This window comes from Chaetura pelagica, unplaced genomic scaffold (assembly GCF_000747805.2).
Source record: "Chaetura pelagica isolate M959 unplaced genomic scaffold, ChaPel_1.0 scaffold444, whole genome shotgun sequence".
Classification (NCBI taxonomy): domain Eukaryota; kingdom Metazoa; phylum Chordata; class Aves; order Apodiformes; family Apodidae; genus Chaetura; species Chaetura pelagica.
The window spans coordinates 361,507-387,358 of NW_009952979.1; the positions used below are offsets into that span (position 1 = coordinate 361,507).

At 40.5% G+C, this 25,852-nt stretch overlaps 1 protein-coding gene across 1 annotated transcript in view; it reads right to left on the reverse strand.

Moving 5' to 3' along the window:
• SH3GL2 (SH3-domain GRB2-like 2) overlaps window positions 1-7,177 on the reverse strand; it is a 26,246-nt gene extending 19,069 nt beyond the window's left edge. The window contains exons 1-2 of the mRNA XM_009996386.1: window positions 7,113-7,177; window positions 2,939-3,011 (exon numbers count right to left, since the gene is read on the reverse strand). Coding sequence (XP_009994688.1) covers window positions 2,939-3,011; window positions 7,113-7,121 — 82 coding nt within the window. The 5' untranslated portion in view covers window positions 7,122-7,177. The remainder of the gene's footprint in view (window positions 1-2,938; window positions 3,012-7,112) is intronic.
• Window positions 7,178-25,852: the final 18,675 nt, after the last annotated feature.

Below are 25,852 nucleotides of genomic sequence, written 5' to 3' on the forward strand. Positions count from 1 at the left end.
AAAGATAATTTTTAAAAATTATATTTAAGTAAAAATTAATTTTCCATGCAAATCTTCTCACTATAGGGAGGCTTTTTTTCATAAAAGATCAGGTGAGAGCTGAAAAGTGTCTGTCCTCCTTTCCTCTTACTCCAATTGCTACTGCTGCCCACTTGTGGAATGAATAATATGCTCACATTTGATATGCAGGAAAGTAAATCTTCCTCCTGCCTATCATAATTTTAATCTTCTGATCCTACTCACACATGCCACAAGCAGATGAAGTGATGTATAGCCAGAGTATGGAAACAGCTCTTTCTTGCAGCACTCCAAACTTACATCAGCCTGAGGTGCCTGAAAACACTCTTAGATACTTCCAGAAATTTTGCTCACTGTTGTTGCTGTGAGTCTCTTTCATGATTCACCACAATCATAACCACTCAGATGTGGCAGGAAGGCAGCCAGAGAAGCACTAAACAACCAAAGCATATTACTCATCCTATACAATGTTGCACAACTGCAGCTTCACATTAGTTAACAATTTTATCACTTGCCCTGTGTTTGCCAATCCTACTGCTGTTCCTGCAGAGTGCTTGTTGATGACGACCAATGAAGCTGTGGACTCAAGTAATAAACAATGTTTTATCTGTTGACACAGAAACTGTTCTAGTCATCAGTATTTTCTCTCTAGCAGTTCTTGAACTTGTAAATATTTTTCCTCCTTTTTTACAATCCACTGGCAGCATCATCAAATTATACTCCCTTCCTCTGTGGTTTAACATAAAAATATCACCAATTAAGCTATACCAGCAACGATCCTTCATCCTACCACACTGCAGTTAAAATATTTCACACTGGTTCAAATTTGTTTCCAGCTATTAGGAAATAAATTCTTCACAGTGAATGAGTGAATTTGGTCTGTATTTCCAAGAAACTCTAAGACATTTGCAGTAGGCAGATGGCTTCATTTTGCCTTCAAGCTAATTTTGCACAAGCAGAAATCCATTGACCCCACCAGTGAAGTTGACATTGACTTATGCAAGTAACAAAACCCTTATGTTCTTAGATCACCATGAAAATCTTGAAGATTTTTAATTTAATGGTTTACTTGATTATAACAACTCCAGGACATCCCTCCCTGTAACAATTCTCTGGCAAGAGAGGAGCATAAAGTTCTGAATGAGCCCAATCACAAAGCCTTTCTTTCATTTTCCCATGGAAACCAACCATTTATTTTTATTTTGAAGGTTCAATTTAGTCATCTCTGATTTTGTCTGTTCCTGTGCACTTTTCTCTAGTTCAGCATCAACAGCTCTTTTGCATGCTCTCTTTTGTAGTAACTCTAATAATGAGGATGAGAAACAGCTAGAGGTGAAAGGTATTGTTTCGTTTCCTCCTGTGACCTGGAGGAAGTTGCTTCAGAACCTCGTCTTTATTCTCATGGTCTGAAAGGACTGTCTGGTCCTTTTCCCTCACATAGGGTTAGTGACTGGAACTACAGTCTGTGCTGCCATTCAGAGAGACTTAGATAGGTTGGAGAGTTGGGCGGGGAGAAACATGATGAAATTCAACAAGGGGAAGTGCAGAGTTTTACATTTGGGGAAGAACAACACCATGTCCCAGTACAGGTTGGGGGCTGACCTGCTGGAGAGTAGTGTAGGTGAAAGAGACCTGGGGGTCCTGGTAGACAGGAGGATGACCATGAGCCAGCAATGTGCCCTTGTGGCCAAGAAGGCCAATGGCATCCTGGGGTGCATTAGAAAGGGTGTGGTTAGTAGGTCAAGAGAGGTTCTCCTCCCCCTCTATTCTGCATTGGTGAGGCCACATCTGGAGTATTGTGTCCAGTTCTGGGCCCCTCAGTTCAAAAAGGACAGGGAACTGCTCGAAAGAGTCCAGCGCAGAGCTACGAAGATGATGAAGGGAGTGGAACATCTCCCTTATGAGGAAAGGCTGAGGGAGCTGGGTCTCTTTAGCTTGGAGAAAAGGAGACTGAGGGGTGACCTCATCAATGTTTACAAATATGTAAGGGGTGAGTGTCAGGGGGACGGAGTTAGGCTTTTCTCAGTGATGACCAGTGATAGGACAAGGGGTAATGGGTGTAAATTGGAGCATAGGAGGTTCAAGGTGAATATCCGAAAAAATTTTTTTACTGTAAGAGTGACAGAGCACTGGAACAGACTGCCCAGGGAGGTTGTGGAGTCTCCCTCACTGGAGACATTCAAAACCCACCTGGATGAGTTCCTGTGTGATGTACTCTAGGTGACCCTGCTCTGGCAGGGGGGTTGGACTAGATGATCTCTCGAGGTCCCTTCCAGCCCCTAAGATTCTATGATTCTATGATTCTATGATTCTATGATTCTATGATTCTATGATTCTATGATTCTATGATTCTATGATTCTATGATTCTATGATTCTATGATTCTATGATTCTATGATTCTATGATTCTATGATTCTATGATTCTATGATTCTATGATTCTATGATTCTATGATTCTATGATTCTATGATTCTATGATTCTATGATTCTATGATACAGGAGAAAGCAACCTCTGATGCAGACACCCTAACTGTGCCTGCTCCTGATCTCCACCAGTGGGATGATTGCCTGGCCTAGTCCCTTCTCCATATCCAGAGAGGTGCCTGAAGCCCACAGCTGCTTCTGTCCCAGTGCACTTTGGCTGCCCAGCTCCTGGCTGGAGCAGTGGGATGGGCCCTGGCTGTCAGGCCCAGCACTGCTACCCCCAAGGAATCCACAGGCAGATGCCCAGTCTGCTTCAGGGAGCCCCTCATGCTCACAGCCTATCACAGAAACCATCTTTGTCTTTAACTTCACCATAACTTCACCAATTTTGTGTTCATCTTAACTGCACCAGTGAGGATGAGATCTGTCAGGATACATAGTAGTGAGAAAGAGTATTTTAAAAAAGCAAGTACTGTGAGACTGTGAAACTACATTACCTGGATTGGGTTGAAGATACTCTATCGTCTTTGCCATTATTTCCATAACTGCCCTGCTGGTAACATCCACTTTCTACAGGACAGAGAGTTAAACAAAAAGACACATACAAAAAAGATGTTAGACAAAAGGAAGATGTTTTTCTCTCATCTTTTTCATTTTATAAATTCTTATAATTTTACTTTAGTTGCTAAGAACAGGCCTGGTACCAGTAGGGTAATAATACATGGTAAACTACCAAAGCAGGAGTTCATTATTTTAATTTACAGCAGATCCACTCTCAAGCTAGGCCATTAGTACAGAGTACCTCAGATGTGTACAATTCCTTGTACTGTGCTGATACTTTATATCACCCTGGGAAGCATCAACAACAGGGAAAACTTTTAGATTGAATGGCCTCTGAAAACTACTTGAAGAATTAGCCATCTTTGATTATCTAATAACTGGCAAAATGAGGGGAAAGCAGATGTCAGTCAAAACAAACCAACAATGATAAAATGGGATATCTACCTCTTGCAGAGTGAGGTCTTGTAAAATAGGGGTAAGGAAGTATAGGTATCCTCAGTTTCCAGAAACCTATCAGCATGGGCACACTGACCATTTATTTCCCCTGGTTAACTCCATGAATAATTATTTTATATTTAGGAATTGAAAATTCTTAGAACTGACTAGCATTACTTTATTCTGCTGTAATATGAATTCTTGCTTTCTTAAGAACTACTGTGCATCAGCTTCCTAAGCTGCATATGGCAAAGGAGACAACTACTGTGTGTACTCTCAGAATTCAAGTCTCAGAGAAAAAAGGATGCTTTGGCAGATGTGGGGATCCCCATAACCTGTCTTATACTCTACGTTTATGAAGACACATTGCATTTCTCTACAGGGCAGCTTGTGTCCCACAGGGTGGACTACGTTAACAAAATGACAAGATCCTATTTTAAAAAAGAACACCTGAGCTAGGTGGGTTGCAGCATGCTGTGACTGACCTCTTTCCTGTTTCCTGTTGCCAGTGCCATCTGCCAGGTCTTGCTCTATGCTTTACACAAAGAAGCAGAAGAGATCTGCTAGTCCTGGGTGAGTGAGTAGCTGAACAACCTGGTAGGGAGCCCAGAAATAGCTAGAAGGCTGCAGAGGGGTGTGGGAGCCAGAGAACAGAACACTGGGGATAGGCAGGAGGGGCATGTCCACTGCCTGCAGAAAAGCTGGCAAGGGACATGGAGTCAGGTGGGAAATGTGGAGGCAACTGATGAGTTTGCTCCATTCTCTTCTCAACTCTCAGTGCTCCTGTCTCCTGGGCTGCCAAACCATGTTGCCCATGAGCACTACATGGGGCTCACCCCTGGCTGCTGCAATGTCCTATTTGTTAATCTAAACCTTCCATCAGATTTCTTAATCTTCACTAGCATCTTCCAGTTTTGACGGCAGTGCCTAGACTTGTAGCACATTCAAAGAGCAGCTAGGCAGAAGGGAGAAACCAACTCTGCAGCACTTCCTCTGTGAGAAGTACAAAGGATATGACCTTCTCTATTTTCTATCCAAGCTTTTCTCTTGATAGGAGTTACATATCAGATATGTACCCTACAAATACCTAGAAGTAGCTTGTGTTACAAGACTTTACCTTTGAAGTCAAAGCCAGAAAGAAAACTGCCTCTACTGATCCTTTCAACTGGAATACACTCATTTGTGGCTCCTTCCTCCTCCCTGCCCCTTCATAGAAACACTCACTGCTATCCCTGCCAGCCTCACCAAGCAGTTTGTTGGAAGGCTCTTTGCCAGTGGAGGCTTCCCAACAGGACCTCTGAACCTATGAATGAATATTCCAATGCATTGTCAACCACATCCAGCAGACACCTGTTACTTCTCTTGATTCATGGTCAAAGAACTGAGAATTACAGATACCCTTTGCCATTGTAGATAGACTTTCTCTGCTGTAACATCTCAGTTAGTGACAGCCTTGGCCGCATTGATCACAATATTGTGGAGTTTGGGATCCTCCTGAGCATGCTGAAGCTTAATAGTAAGACAAAGTTTTTGGATTCGAGAATAGCAAACTTCAGCTCACTCAGAGCTCAGTTGGGAGGGGTTTCATGGGAAGCTTCTATGGAGGATAAAAGAGGTAGTGAGCGCTCCAAAGCACAAAAAAGGTTCGCCCCTTTAAAGGTAAGGAAAGCAGGCAGAGCTAGAGATTCCATTGTCTTAGCTACAAGCTTCTGAGTCTGTTCAAACCAAAGAAAAGCACACCAGAGATAAAAAAGGGGATTAATACCCATTGAGAACTACAAGGGCAATGTCAAGGTGTGCAGAGATGCAGCTACAAAAGCAAAAGCTCAGCTCAAACTGAAATTGGCCAGAGATGTCAAAAACTACAAAAAAGGGTTCTTCAGGCACATAAACAACAAGCAGAAACAAGGAAAATACTGGTCTGCTGTTAAGCAGGAGAGGTGAACCAGTCACCAACAACACTGAAAAGGCAGAGGTTCTCAACACTTCCTTCATCCCTGCCTTGACCAGCACTGTTGGGCCCCAGGCCTGTGGAACAAAAATCCAGGTCAGTGCAAACACTGACCAACCATCAGTGAAGGAAGGAAGAGTTAGTATGTGAACTACTGCATGAGCTTCAGCTCTACAAATTGCTGGGCCCTATGACGTTATCCATACGAGGGTGTTAAGACAGCTGATGTCATTGTGAGGTTGCTCTCCATAATCTCTGACAAGTGGTGGAGATCAGGGCATGATCCAGAAGACTGGAAGAAGGCTAATGTCACCCCCATCTACAAGGAGGTCTTAAAGGAGGATCCAGTTGATTTTAGGCTCATCAGTCTTACTTCAGTCGCTGGGAAAGTTATGGAACAAATCTTCCTAGGGGCTACCACAAGTCAAATTAAGTAAGTGACTGAGGAAAAGCCAGTGCAGATTCACCAAGGGCAAATCATACTTGACAAACCTGAATGCCTTCTATAATAAAGTAACCTGTTCAGTTGATCTGGGGTGAATGGTGGACATTTTCTACTTGGATTTCTCCAAGGCTTTTCATGGAGATGCCCACAGCCTCCTCCTAGAGAAACTGATTCCTTATGGCCTAGGCAAGTGGACTGTGGACTGTGGACTGTGGGTGGGAAACTGGCTCACAGGCTGCACCCAGAGCATGGTGGTAAATAGCTCCTTTTCATACTGGCACCTTATCACAAGTGTGGTCTCCCAGAGATTGATATTGGGTCCAACGCTGTTTAAGATCTTAATGAGTGATCTGGATGATGTGATCAAGTGTACTGTAATTGAGTTTTCTGATGATACCATTTTCTGGTGGACAACAAGTTCAGTATTAGTCAGCTGCAGCAGCAAAGAAAGACAATGGAATGCTGGGCTGCATCAACAAGGGCATGAAAAGCAGAGATAAAGAAGTCATAATCCTGCCCTACTTAGCACTTGTCAGACCACACCTGGAACACTGTGTTCATTTCTGGTGCCAATATACAAAAGAACAGTGGACAGGCTTGAGAGGTTCCATAGAAAGGCCACAAAGATGATCAAGGACTGGGGACCCTGACATACAAGGAAAGGCTGAGAGAGGTAGGTCTGCTCAGCCTGGATAAATGAAGGCTTAGGGGCTCATCACCATGTTCCAGGATTTCAGGGGTGGCTACAAAGAAGACGGAGACTCCCATTTTACAAGAGTCACTCCCCCATTACTCCAGGGAAGACTCCTATTGGATACAAGAGGAAATTTTTTTCACAGTCAACCATTGAAATAATCTCCCCTGGTAAGTGGAGGATTTCCCAACATTGGACACTTTTAAGACCTAGCTGGACAGAGTGCTGGGCCATCTTGCCTATACTGTGTTTTTGCAGAGAAAGCTTGATCTTTGATGTCCCTTCAACCTACTATTCTATGATTCTGTCTAGAGAGCCTGTACAATGGTTTAACTGAAACTTATTTTTAGTTGACATCAGCCTCAATCCGTGATTTAAATACTGGTATTATAAAGACTGCCACTTATTATGTATGCTTTGCTTAGAAAACCAAAACAAATAAGAAATTGAAAGCTCAGCCCTGCTGAATAAAAGTTAAGTCTCAAAATTACTCAATTGATGCCAGGACAAACGCTTTGAAATTCCTCTCCTAGGAAGGAAAAATTAATTGTGATATTGAATATATACATCTGTAGTTAGACTTACCCTTTCCATTTCTTTGAAGTCATCATCTAGCTTGGTTCCTTCTGCACCTCCTACTTTTTCACTCACTTTCTGTAGTTAAAAAAAAAACACAAACAAAAAACAGAGTTAGCAGTAACTGAAAAATCTAGCCACTGCATTTTCATGGGCAAATTTTTTTTGTTAGTTGGTACAACCTTCACACATAGTATTATTTCTGAAAAACTAATTTCAAACAGACTTAAGTTAAACAATTAGAAAATAATATATTACTACTTAAATCTCACAGACCAAATCTTCCAGCTGGTGTCAGAAGTACATACTATTATGTTCTTTATCTCTGTTTCTCTGTTTGTTGGAACTTATCAAGCAATTAATCAACAATGACAGATACGTATTCAGTAGACAGAAATATCCATAGTTGTGTGTGCTGAAGAAAAAAGAGGTGACTTGATAGAATGAACTGAGGAGGGAATAAAGGTACTAAGTAATTTATTATCAGAGCTGTGAAACTGCCCCAGCTGCACTGTTCAGTGTGTATCAATGCAACACAAAGGCTAATATTCATGCCTAAGTAGGCAAGCAAGAAGGAGCTCCCAAGGCCTGACTAGCCACCTGGAAGGCAATGGACACCCACATCTGAGATCTCTCAGAAACACTAACTCAAGCGCACTCAGACCTTTACTATTAACAATCAAGTTTATAAATAAAAGAGCCAGACAGATTTAAAAAAATCCACATTCACACCAGGCAAGAGCTTGAGGTTCACCTGAGTTACATATAAAATACCCACTTGACAGATCTATTAGAAGGAATTTAAAGGCAACTTTGGTCTCATATTTGGACCGAATACTCATTTTTAAAACAAAATACTCAGTTTGAAAACTAATTGGAAAATTATTTAGTGCTACCTTTTAATTTCCCTGATTCAGTGGAACAAACTGAATTGAGTTTCCCTTTGCTGTCATTAAAAGAGACAGTAACATATTTGAAAGGTAATTGCTATGTAGCACCACTCAAAATTGAGTTCAGCAATTGTACAGTGTGTCAGACAGTGTTTTAGTGGTGTAATTCTACAACTAATTCAGGTGCATAAAATCTAGTGAATGTACTAATCTTTTCCAAGGCTGGTATTTGTCATAAGAAAATCATTAGACTTAACGACTCTGTTTTCTCTCCATTTTTAGCTATTTGTAATGAACACTGTTTAATTTTAGAAACTTTCTCAGGTGCCTCTCAATCATCTTTAGACTGTTTTAACTAAGTGTAGCTACAGATTTCAGTGATGTGAGTCCTGCAATAAACAAGGAGAAACAAAAGAAAAATTGCACTTTTTTTCCTCTTGGTTTCTACCACTGTGTTGAATCTTCTATAGTGCTCAGCATAGAGGAGGAAGGCCCACAGTCAATCACACACATGCCATTAAGAAAATCCAAACATTTGATTAATTTCAAATTCACTCCAGTTCACTCCAGCAAAGCTGCAAGTGCAACATGGTCAAGCAGACAGGCTATAATTATCTTTGCAATAAGAAACGGCTATCAGCTCTGTTTGTTCTGTCAACTCCTTGAAATTAGTACCCAAAATGATGCATTAATTAGGCATCAAGACTACAAAACATCCTGAAAGAAACAAAGAACTTTATTTACCAAATTTTTCCTACACAGAAGTGATGTGCAAATCCATGCAGACAATCACTTGACACTATGAATGTAGATGGGTTTGTGTGGTCTGTATTACTGAACTGTACTGCCATACAAAGATGTGGAGCTGGGTGACTCTTCTTTCAGGGTAGTTACATCTCAGCTGCTCAAGGAAGTAAGTTTAACTCCATTATCCAGACAAAAATTTTCTTTGGAAAAGCAATGACAGACCACAGGAAAAGAGCAGCTGAACCAAAATCTCACTTGAAAATGTAGACACTGTTGGGTTTTTTTTAAGACCACAGCCATCCACCAGTCAGAGATGAGAACTCAAATTAAGGATTCCAATTCAAGAAAAAAAAAAAAAAAGGCAAAAAAAAGTAATCCCTCAAAAAGCTCTTGCTCCTTAGGGCAAAAGGGTAAAATCTACTCAGAAGAGGATATTAAGACCCCCATTGCAAGGCCATAATCTACAGTGGTCAAACAGGACCAGTGGGCCTGAGAAAGGCAACATAAGCATTTGCAAAAGAGCCCACACCTATGTCATCAATGTATTAATTAAATTTAGAGATATTTAGATATATAGAGATATTTAGAGATATTTTTCAGCCTGTTTAAATCCATTCTCAAATTTTTTTAAAACATTTAATTCTGGTTACCATTCCACCATTCTCTGAGATTGTCAGAATTGATTACCATATGTCACGAGACTAAACAAGCTGACATCAGCTGAGGATCTGCTCTAGTGCTAAAGATTCAGAAACAGTCAGAGACATCACCAGCTAACAGCTACAGCTAGCCAGATAGCAAAAGTCTCCTTTGCTATGAGGTTTAAACATTTTGATTCTTGCTTTACACCAGAATAAAAATTAAGCCCTTTTAAGTTGCCTTTAAAAACAGAAATATTACATCTCCTCCTAGTCCAGTCACGTGGAAGAATCAAGATCTAACCTGATAACAAAGCCAACATTATTGAGTTACTTTGTGATTGTGTTTCTTTTTCTACTATTGATTACCTATTCCATCTTGCCTCCAAAAATCCCTTTACAATATATTTTCAAGAAAAATAACATAAAAACAATTCCTGGGTGGGGTAAAAAATGTAGAATAATAACATCTAATAGTGTAGTATTTTACAATCAGGATCTCCGTATTATAGATTACTGAAAACAAGTGCTATGTGCCTTAGAGAGAATTCCAGCTGTAGAAAGATTCTATTTCCACTCAAGTAGAAGCTTAACATCCGCTGCTCAGAACGGTTTCAGTAAGCTCAATAAAAAGTGGCAGGAAAGGGAAAAATATAACCTTTTTTTTTCCCTTTCCCTGGCAGATAATATTATAACAGGCATTTTTTTTGGTACATGCTGACAGGATCTGGAATATAAGCCATAGTGATAGCAGTGTGGCTTGACAGATGGATTTCACATGAAACAACAAAACTTATTAAGTCGTAGTTATGAAGCCATTTGTTCAATTTTTCAAATACTAGTGCAATTAACCTTTAAAAATTATTATCACTGTGTCATGATGGACTATGTTGCACAGGACAAAAAAACGCTTGTGCAGTCATTATGAGTATGCTGAAAATTCCAGTTGCCTTTTACAGAACACACTGATGATAACTTTTACAATATCCCATACAAGACTCCTCTAACTAATGATTACATGAATCTGATGCTGTCATCTCTCACTCCTCACAAGATACTAATGTAAATCAAATGTGCATTAAATAGCTATTTCTTAAGAATTATGTTCTTCTGTACTATGACACTGCATTGTATTAGACTACCGTCTGAATAATTCACAGTTCAAACAAGTGCTATCAGAAAGCCTTGCACAATATGATATGCCACTACCCAAACACAAAAACACAGCAAGATCAGCTTTAAGCTACAATAGTAGCTACCTGAGCTGTATTAATGTAATAAAACGCTCATTTGGCAGCATGTATAGAAAGAAGCTTAGCTTCTATACAGAAATAGAAAACCAGCTCTGAATAGATTACCACCACAACACAATGGCTTTGCCTGTGATGTAAATTCCATGACCTGTTTGCAAAGCAATCACACACAGTAAGACTGAAAGTTAGTCTCTTTAAGGAAAGCATTAACCACTCCAAATACAGAGCACAGCAATAGCTCGATCTTGCTGAAGCTTTTCCAGAACAGCCATCTAGATGAGAGAAGACCTGATTTGTAAGTAAAAAAATCCAGTAACATTAATCTTGGAAAGCTTCACAAAATTCAACAGATGTGATAAATCTAACCAGAAGCCGGAACGTTCTGATGAGCATTATACTTACTCATTTGTTGCACTCATTTTTTAGAGAAACTGAGCAAGACTCAGATTTTCTTTGTCCACAAAAGATTTCACAAGACAGGAAAACTTATCGCCCCTTCCCTTCTATTTAAAATTCTTAAAATTTTATTCTATTTTCCTTTTAATTTGGAAACATTTTGTGCAACTGTCAATAGGACTTGACATGAGATTTTAGAACAAGCCACTTCAGTAGCAAAATGAAATTAAGATCTCAGCTTAACATACATGTAAGATACAATAAAGCCCATTTACATTTAATTAGTAAATTTCTCTTTTTCAGCTGAGACAACTCTAAGGGCCATCCTTGGAGCTCATCAGCAGGAGATTCTTCCCTTGCAGAACTGAGAACAGTAACTCTACCACTATCACAGAAGCTGTAAAGGGTCATGAAGACAGCGTGAAAGGCAAAATGGTAAAAATGAGAATCAAGGATCGCCATAGAACTTCATTGTGTAACTCCTGTTTGCACTGAGACTGTGATTATGGCACTGAAGCTTTGTCTTCTCCTTGGCAAAATGAAGAAATACACTTGACTGTCACACGGGAAAATTGTGAGCATTAATTTGCACCTGCTACTGCTTGCCATCAGGAGTACATTTAACAGAAATGTTCATGATACAGTTAAGCATCTGCCAGACAAGCCTGAGATTATTTTTTCCTTTTCCCTTCTGTCACTCAGCAGATATATTTAATCAGGACATAATTAATAGCACTGAAATAACCTCCTCTCTGCTAGAAATCTATTAGCTGGCCTGTTCCACCAAAACACCACATCAGCCACAGGATGGGTAGGTTTATCCTCCCTTCTAAGTTCTCTTCTTGACTCTGCTGTTGGATGCTGAATGTCATCAATAAATATGCTATTTGATGATCAGGAAGTGAACTGAATTTTGGAAACTGAAGAAGAAAAAGGAAGGCTATGACTAGACTCTAAAAGGCTTGCCTTCATCTCTCACAAATCATCTTCTAAGTAGCCTTTTTATATATATATACACAATAGCTTGGCCTTGCTCATCCTCACAGCTGCAACTAGTAGAGCCCATAGCTCTGCTAAGAGCTCCACTAGCAGTTGGAAGTCTGGTCAGAAAGCCAGAGAAGTTTGCTATAGATGTAACATACAAAAGGCACAGGAACTGGCAATCCTGAAGAGAAGCCATTGCTTTGTGATGTGAGATAGGATCTCCAGTAATGCCAGTGATAGTCTGCAGCAAAAGCAGAATGGCTCAGTGGAATTACTTCTGCCCAGGAGGGATAAAAAGGATCAGGATTCCTACCTCCAGCATTGTTACAGTGTAAGAAATATGCATTGTGAACCTTTCCTGTGTTCTTACTCTCCTCATTTAGAATCAATCTCTAATTTGCCTGTTTTTTTTCATTTGCAGCTAAAGCTGCCAAAGGAGAGGGAAAAGGGTGTCTGAATCAATCTTTTCTTTGACCAGTCTGACTTCGCTTTCTGACTGCTGCAGAGTTCCTGCAACTCCAGCATCACAGAGAGAATCATTCACATTCAGTACTAGCACACAGTATGAAAGCGTACTGCAGGCTTCTGCACTGACAGGAGTTACTACTGCAGAGCCTCTGCTGCAATGCCACTGCATTACATTGGAGGCTGTCCACTAAGTAAAATAAAGCAAGGTGAGAGCAGGGCAAGAACTGCTGAGGAAGTGCTGCTGTAGTAGTGTCCTGCATATCTCTGCATGAGAAATCCCTGCACAGAAGTGCCCACCATGACAGATGGGGTAAGTACTACCCTAGGGCAGACAAAAATTTAAATCAGTACTATGCATTCTAGTGACAGAGGTGTGTTGACAGCTGAGACACTGCAGTGCATCCACAATAACCAAGAGAATAAATTTCACACATTTAAACTTAATAGTGAAGTTTTGCATGTTAACCAAACACATCCATAAAGAGGTCAGTTCTCTGTAAAATTTAGGTTCAGCCACAAAACTGGTCACAATCCAGCACCTTTGCAGTTTAGACAAAACGAAGCTGGCAAAAGCTCAAAAGCTGCCAGAGAGCTGAGGACAGTCAGAACACTGTGTGCTTTTTTAACTCTCTCTGTCTCCAGCAGGCCACCAGCATGAGAAATAGAGAATAAACTGGCATTTGAAAGATAGCTGTATTAGCTAGAGTATGTGCCAGTCCCCCCTCCTCCCCCCCCCACCCCCACCTTTTTTTTTTTTTTTTTTTCTGCACAGAAAAGCGCAGAGAATCTATTCCCATGTGTTATTTACTGCCATATGGTATTTTTACTTCAGTTGACAACAGTACTGTGACCCAGTCCCATCAGTGGACCTGCAGGCAATAAAACATTCACAAGATTTTTACTCCTGTGGCACAGAAAAGAGCAGAGAATCTATTCCCATGTGTTATTTACTGCCATATGGTATTTTTACTTCAGTTGACAACAGTACTGTGACCCAGTCCCATCAGTGGACCTGCAGGCAATAAAACATTCACAAGATTTTTACTCCTGTGCAAAGGAATCTGGATTTAAGAGTTTTCCACATAGGAGCAGTGGGAGCCCTGCTCTACACCACACTGCCACAGAGAGAGAAGATGTGTCTTCTGTTTCTCAGAGGGCCAAAAATTTTGTAGCTGCCTGAGTGTTTCAATGTAAGTGGCTCACTCAGGTGAGTGGTAATAAGGCAACTCTGAGGGAGGGAAACAACTCATGCAAGAATGCTAGTAGTTTTGAGGGGTCTCAAATTTCTTGCCTAGAGAGGTGCACAGCACCAGCTTTCTCATCTGGAACACTATCAGTTGCCAGCTCCTGACCTAGCACACTCTGTTGTCTTAAATAAATGATGTTTTTGTATTTTAGTGTATGAGAGTGTAAACCATGAAATTATACACTTATTCAAACTTTAGGACTACCCTCATGCCTCCAAAGCAACTTTTATGAAGCTTTAAGGGGAAGATAATTCCTCTGGGTAGACAGAAATGCAGCTTTAAAATTTGTTGCTGCATTTCCACTTCCAGGCAGCTGAGCTGATGATCTGAAAGCCAAATTCAGAAGTTCATGATAGTACACAGAGCAAAAAACCCCAACAAAACAAAGCATGTACCCATCCAGCTAGCATCCTAATCCGGTGCCTAGGTACAGCTTGCTTATGGATCATGATCCATCTTATCTACATCCATTAACATATACTTGCTCCATCCACATACCTTTCAGTAGAAAAAATTATCTCTTCCTTCCCACTACTTCATTTGGTACACGCATGCCTCATCACATGGCAAACCCAGTCTGGGTATAGGTGACAGGTGGCTTAAACCATCCCATGGTTTCTTAAACCATGTCACCAGACTGCTTGAGCTCACCCACTCCATTTCAGGGCAGAACAGTGGTTTAAGCTGGTAGCTGGGTACTTGGGGCTCATATTCACTCCTCATGAAGAGTAACGTTTAGTCTTGGCTACTGATCCAGCTAACTTAAATGCATTAAATGTTAATTTTGAAAAACACTGGAGTATTTCACATGCAGGCACAGCAGGTGAAGAGCGCTATGGCACAGTCTGCACTTTACTGAGATCTCCATGAAACATGGAATGCAAATATCTGACCAACATTATGCAAGCAGTGATGCAATGATGAGCTGTTGATTTGTAAAGCAGACTACTACACATGACTTTGTTAGGCAAAGTAACTAATCATTTTTACTGAGTATTAAAGCTTTGGGGGTGTTGCAATTTCTTTTTCTCAGTATAGGAATGAAGTCTAGTTTAGCAGAAATATAGGACATACTCAGGCCAAAAAAACCAACAAGAAACCAAAACCCCAAAACATACCCACCAAACCCACAAATTAACAGCATAGGAAATTTACAGGAATTAAAATCCTTTTGAGGCGTATTTCATAATTCTACTTAATGTACACCAGTCTATATGCCTTCTGCTGTGTGAAAGTCAGCCTAGTCCTTGACATCTGGAAGTGTGAGAATGCCAGGAACATTCAGAAGCTGCTTGAAGCCAAGAGAACAAAACATGGCTTAAATATGATTAATCTATTTAACAGCTGTACAAACTGCACTATTGTGAACTCATCCCTTCTACATTTGAAAGTGCATTTGCTGGAGTCTGTCAGTGTATTAATTGTTATTTGTTGAAGACAAGACATGAACAGCCATTTGTGAGAGAAAGCTTGTCTACAAGCTGTGGCTGTTAGCTGATGTACATTTTATTTCTGGTGTTCCTATTTTCACAATGTCTAAAAGACTGCAATGTCTAAAAGACAGTGCAACAAAACACCCATCCAAACTATTTGTCTGTTTTATTATGGTGTTGGCTTGTGGATAATTTATTAACTACATGTGTAGCAACCCAAAGTCACCCATCACTTTCAGTTTTGATAGTAGTCCATTCAGAAATTGCTGAGAGCTGATTTAAGCTTTAACTTTCTTATGTGAGTACTACATAAATTCAGCTGAATTCTCTTTCCTTAAATTGATGTCCTTTGTCTCACACTCTTTGTAAGAGCAATATAGGCCAAAGTACTGGCCTGTTATCAGGAGCAGGATAGCACTACAGAATGTTGACAGTAATGCTCAGCAAGCTCTGGGTACTTCTGGAGTGATACTTGATTAATCAAAATTGTTGTGCACCTTTCTGTGCTTCCATGATGTACACTAACGAAAAAGACGAAGAGAAAGTGGACTGGATGAGTTAGAACTAGATGAAACACATCCAGATACAAGAAAAAAAAACCAAAATGGATGGCATCACTTAGCCTGACACTGTACTGCATTTGAGCACACTGCACAGTGCAATGGCCAGGAGCAAATGCAGCTTTGCTTCTGCAGGCGCAGCAAGGTTAGCAGGGGGATTATGTCAGAGTCCTGGGTGGTAAGGAGCAGCAGCCCCTCCCTACCAAAATGAATGCATAGCCACAGCTCTAGGGGATTAATTTGAAAATAATAATTTTCCTCCTTTCCCCATTGTGTGTATCATCTACCAGGGACAAAGAACATTTTAAAATGCAAGGAAACAAAATCTGCATAAACAAATAAGAGACTCAGCTCTGACCAACACAATACTGCAATTCACTAGCAGCATCCCTGAAATCCAGACATACCAGCATGACAAATCATACATGCATTACCAGCATACTCAAACATACCAGCATTAAGCAAAAACACAGCTGAGCCTGCTGCTCTCTGGTACTTAGTTGGAAATACTAGGAGCACCAAAGAAAGAAAACTGACTGTAAAAAATTCTCCTGGAAACAAATTACACTATAGCAATGATCTCACTAACTGGCTCCTGACTGCTGTGAGGATGGATCATAATACAACATGGATCACCACAATAAACTGCTTTAGATGTAGTAATATACGTGCCTAAGGTTCTAGCCCATATTCAAGTGGTCTGGCTTCTGTGACAAAGGGAAATGAAAACCTTTTGCTCAACTTTTACCTAATTTACAAAGCAGTGTTTTATTGCTGTTGTCAGTTATTAATTGAGTAATTTATTTTTTATTTAAATCACATATGGGGAAAAATCACATAAACGGGCCTAGATAACAGTGAAAAAGCAAAAATTAGACAAAACCAGATTCAAATTAGAGAAAATTACTCTCCGAGTAGTCAACAGCCCAGCCTTGAGACAGGCCTGCACAGCACCTGCAAGACAAGATGAAAGGGATGGAAAGGAGCACTCTCCACAACTTACCTTATTTACAGCCTTGGACACTCAGGGGAAAAAACTGAGTAATTGAAGTAATTGTATTGATGTATTAATGACTCATTAGCATACTAAAATTCACACCCACTGGCTAGAGGGATCCCTGCTAACAACAAGCCCCTGAATCTTTGAGCAGGCATAGTTACATTTTTGAGCATTGACACATTAAGTGGAAGAGAGGAATGAATTGACCAATCGTGTGTGAGAGGGATAGAACAATGCTAAATTTCTTTCTCACGTTTTTGGGTATAAAAGTAGCAGTTGTGTTTCAGGAAACTGAGCTTGCTTTGTGGAATACCCCCCTGCTCCCTTTTCTGTGCAGAACTGGATATTAAAGCAAACATGTGACCCTGTGTGTAGACTGGCTTCTTTGCACATTCAGTGACAGACCCTGCTTTCAGGACAACATTCACAGGAGGGATAGACAGATTTTTGAGGGATAATAATAAAATATTCACTTATTTTGCTAAAGTTCCCTCACAATTTGATTGGATTATGGAATTCAGAGGGAAACACAATTTAAAAAAAAGAATACTGAGCTTGGTAAAAGGCTCTGAAGCCAGCTCAAAAAAATTGTAAATATTTACAGCTTTGGATATCTCAAGATATTTACAGTCTTTTAGTCTTTTACAGTCAGTCTTTCAGTCTTTTACAGCAGCTAAAGGTCTGAAGCATTGTGGATCAATTCACATACATATCTGAAGTTTCACAAAAAAGAGAAATGTTCCTCTTAAAGTTAAATACCAGTTGCTGCATTTTGCCAGGTTATAATCCCAGTAATTTTAACACTATATGAAAATAAACTATTGCAATGACTAAGTTCAGTTTTATAAAGTTATTAGATTCCCTTAACTTTCCCTAAAAATATTAATAGGTCTTCATGAACTAGTTTTGTAGGCTCATTTACAGCCCTTGAATTTTAAACCAGACCAGGAAGATCTAATTGGAACTGCTTACATTTCTTGCTTAATAAAAAAAAGGACAACAGATTCTCATCTGACTTGCCTTCTCAGAGTTAATCCATTGTTACCTCCCTTCCTGCTCTCAGTCTCTGGAAGTCCTCTGCAAGTCCACTATCCATAACTAAACTATTTTCACACTGCATCAGCCTGTGCAGAAAATAAAACAGGCACGGTAGATTCCAATGTGCACATGCACATGTAGGTGGACTACTTTCAGACTAAGTCTGAAAAATACTGGAGGCTCCATAAAAAAAAAATAAAGGGAAAAGTTTATCAACACTGACATTCATCCTCCGTACATCATACCATAGGCATGTCCCATCTAAAAAAAAGGGCAATCACCTTTTAGACGGAGCAGAGCAGATTGTATCGCCTCACACAGAGGAGCAGGGGCTTTGGCCCTGACTTTTTCAAGTGAATAACTTGCTCAGTGCTTACTAATATTTCCAATAACAGCAGCCAATCCCCAATTAGAATTTACGAAATGCACAGTTTATTGTGGGGAAAACAAAGCAATTTGGGGCAGGAGGTTCAAAAGGAGTAATTAAAGCACATGAAATATATGTGGGTACACCTGAGTTACACACCTTATTTACTTATTTAAGTGAGGGAAGGAGGAGGAGGAATATGCCCGACGCTATCCTGTATAGGGTTGCGATTTAGTGTGCAGGTAGGACAGGATTATACTTTCTCCTATAAGCTGGGGTAGCCGGAATTGTCTCACCACGCTGCGGCAAAGATAGGACGAGGTGGGTCAAGCTGGGTCTGGAAACGCGCGGCTCCGGGCCCGCGGCTGCGGTGGCAGTTGCGGTGGAGCGGCTTTGGGAAGCACACGGCTTCTGGCAGCGGCAGCACGCGGCAGGAAATGGTGGCAGCAGGCAGAGTGTGCAGAGGACCGCGCTGAACACAAGGAGAGAATGAGAGAGAGGTGTGCCACACTGCCTCTTTTATGGGGTTTTCTGCGCTCCCGATTGGCCGGTTTTGTATTTCCGAGCTTTTCAGTCAATCAGACGGGACCTTGTCCCGCCCCTGCTTCCGGCCGCGGCTCCTCCCTCGTAGCAGCTTTTCCCCCCCATACACACACAGAGAGGGTTCAGCGCCACGTGGAGACGCCATTTTAAGTCAGTTTTGTCTGCTGATCCAAAAGGCATTTCATGTTCGTGTAAGGAAATACCTGGTCCTTCACACCATGCCAGGAATCCTGTGTTCAGTTCAGGGCCCCTCACTACAAGAAAGACATTGAAGTTCTGGAGTGTGTCTAAAGAAGGGCAATGAAGTTGGTGAAGGGTCTGGAGAACAAGTCTTACAAGGAGCAGCTGTTGGAACTGGGGTTGTTTAGCCTCGAGAAAAGGAGGCTGATGGATGCCCTTCTCACTGTCTACATCTACATGAAAGGAGGTTGTAGCGAGGTGGGGATTCTCTTCTCCCAGGTTACAAGTGATGAGTTATAACAAGAAATGGCTTCAAGTTGCACCAGGGGAGATTTAGATTGGATATTAGGCCATATTTCTTCAACCAAAGGGTTGTCAAGCACTTGAACAGGCTGCCCAAGAAAGTGGTTGAGTCACCATCCCTGGAGGTATTTAAAGACATGTAGATGTGGTGGTTACAAACATGATTTCGTGGTGGACTGGCAATGTTACGCTAACAGTCGGACTGATGAACTTGAGCATATTTTCCAACCTAAATTGATTCTATGATTCTATACCAAATACTACATTCTGCTTCTTAGTAATCTCATGTTTTAACCTTATCAATATCAAGGTTCTTTTCATAAACCATTAGTAGGATTTCAGAAGTACCAGCCGAAGAAGAAACTGCAATGTTAGACATTTTGAAATAGAAACTTTTAAAGAAATGTCAGCCCTGCAATGGTTTTGCATTTTTGTTATTATCAGCTGTTACTTGATACAATATAATACAATCCATATTTAACAACTGTAGTGTGGTAGTTCACAGTTAAAGCCATTAGTCTCTTTGTTTTAAGCACCATGTTAAGGAATTAATAAGAATACATAATAGCTTTGCCTAAGCTAGGGAGTGTTTTGCAAAAACATCTCCTTTATGGCTAGAAATATCCTGGCTCCAGAAGGCCTTCAAATGCTGGCAGCACTCTGCTGCCAATTGGAATGATGCTACTTCCAACCCTGCACAAAAGATGTTTTCATTATGTAAAGTCAGGTGACCCACCTACACCTGGCTTCCCAATACAGGGAACAAAGTTGGCACTCTGGTACTTAACCAGTTTAATGATTCTCTTTAGTCAGGTAAGATACAGAAAGGGCAACTTAGACTTGAGTATGGTTGCTGGAATTTTAAAAAGCAGTATCATAGTGGCATGCTGAATTACACCTACCATTGCAGACAGAAGGTGGGAAAGAAGGAATGAGTGAAAACGTAGCTACACTGTAACTACGAAAATTCTAAATATGCAAATGAAAGTATATTGGACCTCTAAATTAAACGCAAATGTTGAAGATCAGACATTATTTACACAAAATTCAGTGCTAGCAAGCACCATGATGGTGCTTTCATAGAATCATATCATAGATGTTTCCTAGATGAATCATCCCTAATACTTAGCTCTACAAGGTAATAACATTACAGCACCCCAAAAAATATTTTTTTTCCTTCTTCTTAAGAGTAAAGAACTATTTGTGGTTTTAAATTCCTTAATACCAAGAATAATTTTATGTGAAATTCGCAGTGTAGTTGTTCATCATATAGTCACATCCTAATACAGGCATTACAATACATATGAGTACAGGTGAACTGTTTCGGTTTTTTATAATAATACAAATAAATAAACTTAAAAATGTAGACATGTAAGAGCTAGTACTTCTCTCTTTCACCACTGGCAATAAGAAACCAAGAACTTTAGTGGTTGAAATGTATCTCGAATTAAAGCTAGGGAGCATGGAGACAGAGAAGTCACACTAGTTTTTCCAGTATCTCATTTCTCATACTGCATTTATGCTGAATATTTTCAGTTTTGTAATCTTGTACACAACAAATACACCATGTTGTAAATATGCATGAACCCGTGAATAACATTTTCTCAGTGTCCTCATCCCTTAGTTACTGTGTGAAATAATACATAGAAAAATAAACCATTTTAATATGATTTCCTTAGAGTATGCATGAACTGTGATGGAATCTACAAATCATTTGTGTTCTGCCTTCTCATGACGATCTGATAATCTCATATGCCTGCCACCCTATGCCAACATAAGCATGAACAAATGCTAAACAAGAGCTACAAAAACAGAAGATTCTTGACATACAAATTTAGCAGCACTTTTCAAAAGTCAAAAGAAAGCCACACACCAGAAACACCATCAAAAAAATGCTTGGTATATGCAATCTGGCAAATCAGGGCAGATTAAGAAAACTGTGTGGGTACTAGTCACGCTCTCTAGATTTATTACTTAGTTCTTAACTCTTCAAGCCTTGGGTTCTCCATCACTAACATGGGGGCCACAACAAGCTGGGCTATGACCCACTGAATCCTGCCTGTGTTAGGACTTTCAGAAGACCTACATGGGAAAGCAAAATGTGACCTTAGCAGTGGTAGAGAAACAGAAGCCTGGAGAAGACTTCCTGCCAGGATGACAGAAATGTTCAGTAATACAACTGGTACTGCCACAACGTGTCTGAAAGGGGGCAGCATAGGTAGGGGAGGGGGAACGGAAAGGATTAGTTAAACAACCACCACCAACAACATCTCCTTTTAAACATGACAAAAAATGCCAACCTTTCATTTCCAGCATCAGATACCACACCAGAATCTGTTCATGTGCCTCTTCCATCACAAGCCACCCCAAATCCATATTTTTATGGTTCCAGCTTCAGTACAACTGGAGTCCTTTGCTGAGCTAACCTGGCAGTGTGCTTCACCCTCATGACTGCTGACCTCTTTCATTTAGCAGAAAGTGAAGGGATAAGCCTTTCCTACTCTACGGTTTTCATTTAATTCTCAAGCTTATCTTACCACACCACAGGCACTCTGAGGGATAATGCTACTTTAAACTACTGAGGAAATTGAGGAAAGAATTACTGTGCTTAATGCAAAAGCGCATGTAATTCACTCTTACAACAGATACTGTACTTATCTTTAGGAGTAACTGATAACTTTCTAATTCTTATTTGCTGTATAGTGTTCTTTTGTGAAGATGGCTTTTCTCCACTTCACTTTACTGTATGAAGTTGCTTCTGTCAAACAGAGCAAAATGAATGGTTAGAACTGCAAATGAGTGTTTCCTTCTCTTATACTGTGAAATTCTTATCAGTGAAAAACCAGTTTAAAACAAGGACATTATGCCCTACATAGATTATCAAGCATAAATTTTACAATCATAAAATTTGAAGCTGCAAAAATAAACTAACAGAAAACAATTAAAAGTTCTAATTTTGCTCTCCTGACACAGCAACATTTCCTATTTAAAATTCAGATAAATTTTACCTCTAGAAGACTGCAGAATTTGGCCCAGATGCACTAACAATTCAAGCTGACAGAGGTTGCCATTTCTTGAAATAAGGCTGCTACTGCTTCTATGTTACTGTGTTTTGTGTGAAGACCAATAGCTGCTTCTTCCTTAACTTTCTCCCTCTTGTGTAATTGAGCTGTAAGTCTGCTTGGGGAAAGCCAAGACTGTTTTAAGCAGAGTTTAAACAATTATGCTAGTTCAATCTATCAAGACACTTGATACTCCCTAGGCTTGACACTCCCTAAGCACTAGTGCTGAAAAATTGGTTATTTTCATTTTGACAGGCAAAACACAGTTAAACTTTCACAGAATCAAACTGGCCAAGGATACATCTGAAAACTATAAGCCTCTTACATTCCTCATTATATGTGAACTTTATAGCCTCCTGCAAACTGCAGACAAAAGTGATAAAATTGAAACTATTTTGACACTAGGCATCTCAGGTGAGACAGTTAAGGAGATGACTGATCCAAGATTTTTTTAAACTGCTCAAATGATACAGCATGACCATGGCATCTGCTCATTCAGATGCCCCTTGTGAAAACAGCTGGGAATCCACAAGGTCAGTATCTTTAAAAATTACAGAAAAAATTTAAAGTTTAAGGCATGTGAATGACAACCAGAAATAGTTGCTGCTGTACACTACAGAATAAATTTAGAGATATTTAGGAATTTCTCAAGCAGTTTGACTTGATAATGCCAATTGGCCAAACAGACCTTTTTTTGACAGGATTCTACCAGTTTCACTATGACCTGAGAAATGTTTTCTCCATGCCAGGATAGGAATTCTGTTAAAAACTGGACATAACAAGTGACCTTGTAAGCTCATACAGAGAGTCTCTTTTATAAAAGAGACTGAAATGTGGATCTCTGATATCTGATACCCTTAGCCATTCAGTACAAAGTGATGCTTGGCTGAATTAAGGGCAGAATTAAATCTAGAGGCAAGGGAAAGGGTAAGGAAGGAACTCACACAAAGTGGAGGAAGTCCAAAAGGGGAGGTTAAGATCATCTAGTTCACAGAAATTTGTATTAATAGAACAGTACATATTTAAGTAGGCTGCTCTCAGGTTTTTCCACAGAAATTCTCTGCTAACTCAGAAGAGTGTCACACAAGTTAGGAAAACATCTGCAACCTCAAAAAGCTGCACAGGTGTCATTGTTCAGGCCCAGCTAACAGTGAAGAACTGGGTGGCCACTGGCTCACTCCTCCTCCCACTGTGGAATGGGAGGAGGAAAGACAAGGAAAAGCTCATGGGCCTAGACAAGGACAAGGAGAGTTCACTCACCTAGTGTAGAAACAGGTAAAACAGACACAACTTGGGGAAAAATCAGTTTAATTTATCACCAATCAAATCAGAGCAGAAAACAAAAAACAAACAAAAAACCAACAACAAAACCAAACCAGATCTTAAAAACACCTTACCTTACCCACTTCTTTCTTTCTGGCCCCAAATGACTTTGCTCCCAATTTTTCCACCTCCTGCCCAGCAGTGCAGGGACATAGGGAAAGGGGGTTGCAGTAAGTTTGTCACACGGTTTTCTGCTGCTCCTTTCTCCTCAAGGGAAGACTCCTCACAGCCTTCCCCTGCTCCAGTGTGGGGTCCCTCCCATAGGAGAGAGTCCTTCATGAACCTCTCCGACATGAGTCCCTCTCACAAGGTGCATCAGGAACAGACTGCTCCAGCACAGGCTGCCCACAGAGTTACAGACTGCTTCAGGAAGCAGTCGCCTCTGTTGACGCATGGTCCTCTACAGCTGCAGGTCCACATCTGCCCCACAGTAGCCCTTCATAGGCTGTTCCACCATGCTCCTCCATGGGCTGCAGGGGAATCTCTGCTTGGGCGCTGCCTTCCTTCCTTCCTCACTGACATTGATATCTCTGCTCTGGTATTGCTCTCACCTTCCCCTCTTCTCCACCCTGAAGGTCTTATATCAGTTTCATTTTCCCCTTCTGAAATATGTTAATTGCAGGGCCATTATCTGGGGGCATTAGGATGGGCTCCCCTTCAGCTAGAGGTGGTTCCAGCTTTGGCACTGAGGCATCTTCTAGCAGTTTCTCACAGGACCCACCCCCGTGGACCCTCCCTGCTACCAAAACCCCACCACACAAACCCAACACAACAGTGCACAAAAATAATGCCCTTCCTCATTTGATTAATTTGTACCTTACAGAGCTTCTAAGTACATCATATTTTTAACAGACCCTAGGGACAATACTTTACTCTGGGGATTGGTGACAAGTTGGTTCATCAACCTCTTGTTTATCACAATATTGACAGTGCTGAGAACTAAGTCAGAAGTTAATATGTGCAAGTTACAAAGTACATAAGAAGGGTAGAAGGTAACATTACAAATACAGTAAATGTAAATCCTTTCATATATACATGTCAAAAAACATCAGACCTGGTTTACCTTACCATGGCATCAATAAGGTTTCATGAAGTGATTACCACTGAAAAAGACACCAGAAAGAGCTACAGTAATGAAATACACAAGAGAAGAATAATTTGTTTGCACAGCAAAAATATCAAGGAAAAGTATTCATGACCTGTAAGCTTAATTATACAGCATTTCTTAATGTAATTACCCATTAAAAATCCACTAATCTATAGCTCTTGAGAAGTTATGTGATAAACTGTGCTTACTCAGGCAAAGGCATTCTGGCAGTCACTACAGTTTACTGCTGCTAAGACAGAGCAAATCTTCCTGTCTTTTGTATGTAACCACAAGTTATAAATGACAAATTTCAATTGCATTTTAATGAGATGTTTGAATTACTTCACAGTAGTCTGCTGCATCTAATACAAGGTTTTACTTTTGATTCATCGACTTTTACAAAGGAGAAAATAAGTATGAATTATTCACAGCTGAATAGTAATTTTCCATTACTTCTGTCAGCCTTTCCAATGGAAAAAAATGGCAAGGGTTTTCAGACAGGTTTTGCTGCACTGTGGAGATTTTAGACAAATCAACCAAAGCAGTACATAGGACTGCTGGGTTTTACCCCAGGCGGTATGCATAACATTTCTCAAGGGCTAGGTGAGCAAGTGCAACCTTGGTGTCTAGACAACCCACTCTCATGTTTCATCTTCAATTCTATATGCCTAATTACCTCATGGAGATGCCTTAACCAAAACTTACTGATGTTAAGGATGTCAACAAAGCTGCAGAATTATGACTGGAAGGACAACATAGAAAGTCCCCAGCAATCCAGAATGTTCCTGGAAGGCGCTGATGATAACTTCCTTCTCCAAGTGGTAGAGGAACCAATGAGAAGATGTGCTCTGCTGGACCTTGTTCTCACCATCAAGGATGGGCTGGAGGGGACTGTGAAGCTTAAGGATCACCTTGGCTACAGTGACTATGAAATGGTGGAGTTCAAGATCCTGACGGCAGAGAGGAGGGTGCATAGCAAGCTCACTAGCCTGGATTTCAGGAGAACAGACTTTGACCTCTTCAGGGCCCTGCCTGGTAGAGTACCATAGGATAAAGCCCTGCAGGGGAGAGGATCCCAAGAAAGCTGGTCAATATTCAAGAATCACCTCCCCCAAGCTCAGAAGCAATGCACTTCAACAAAGGGAAAGAAAGACAAGAATGCTAGCTTACACAAGTATGTCACTGATAAAAGGCACACTATGGAAAATTTAGGTCCTCTCCAGAAGTAAT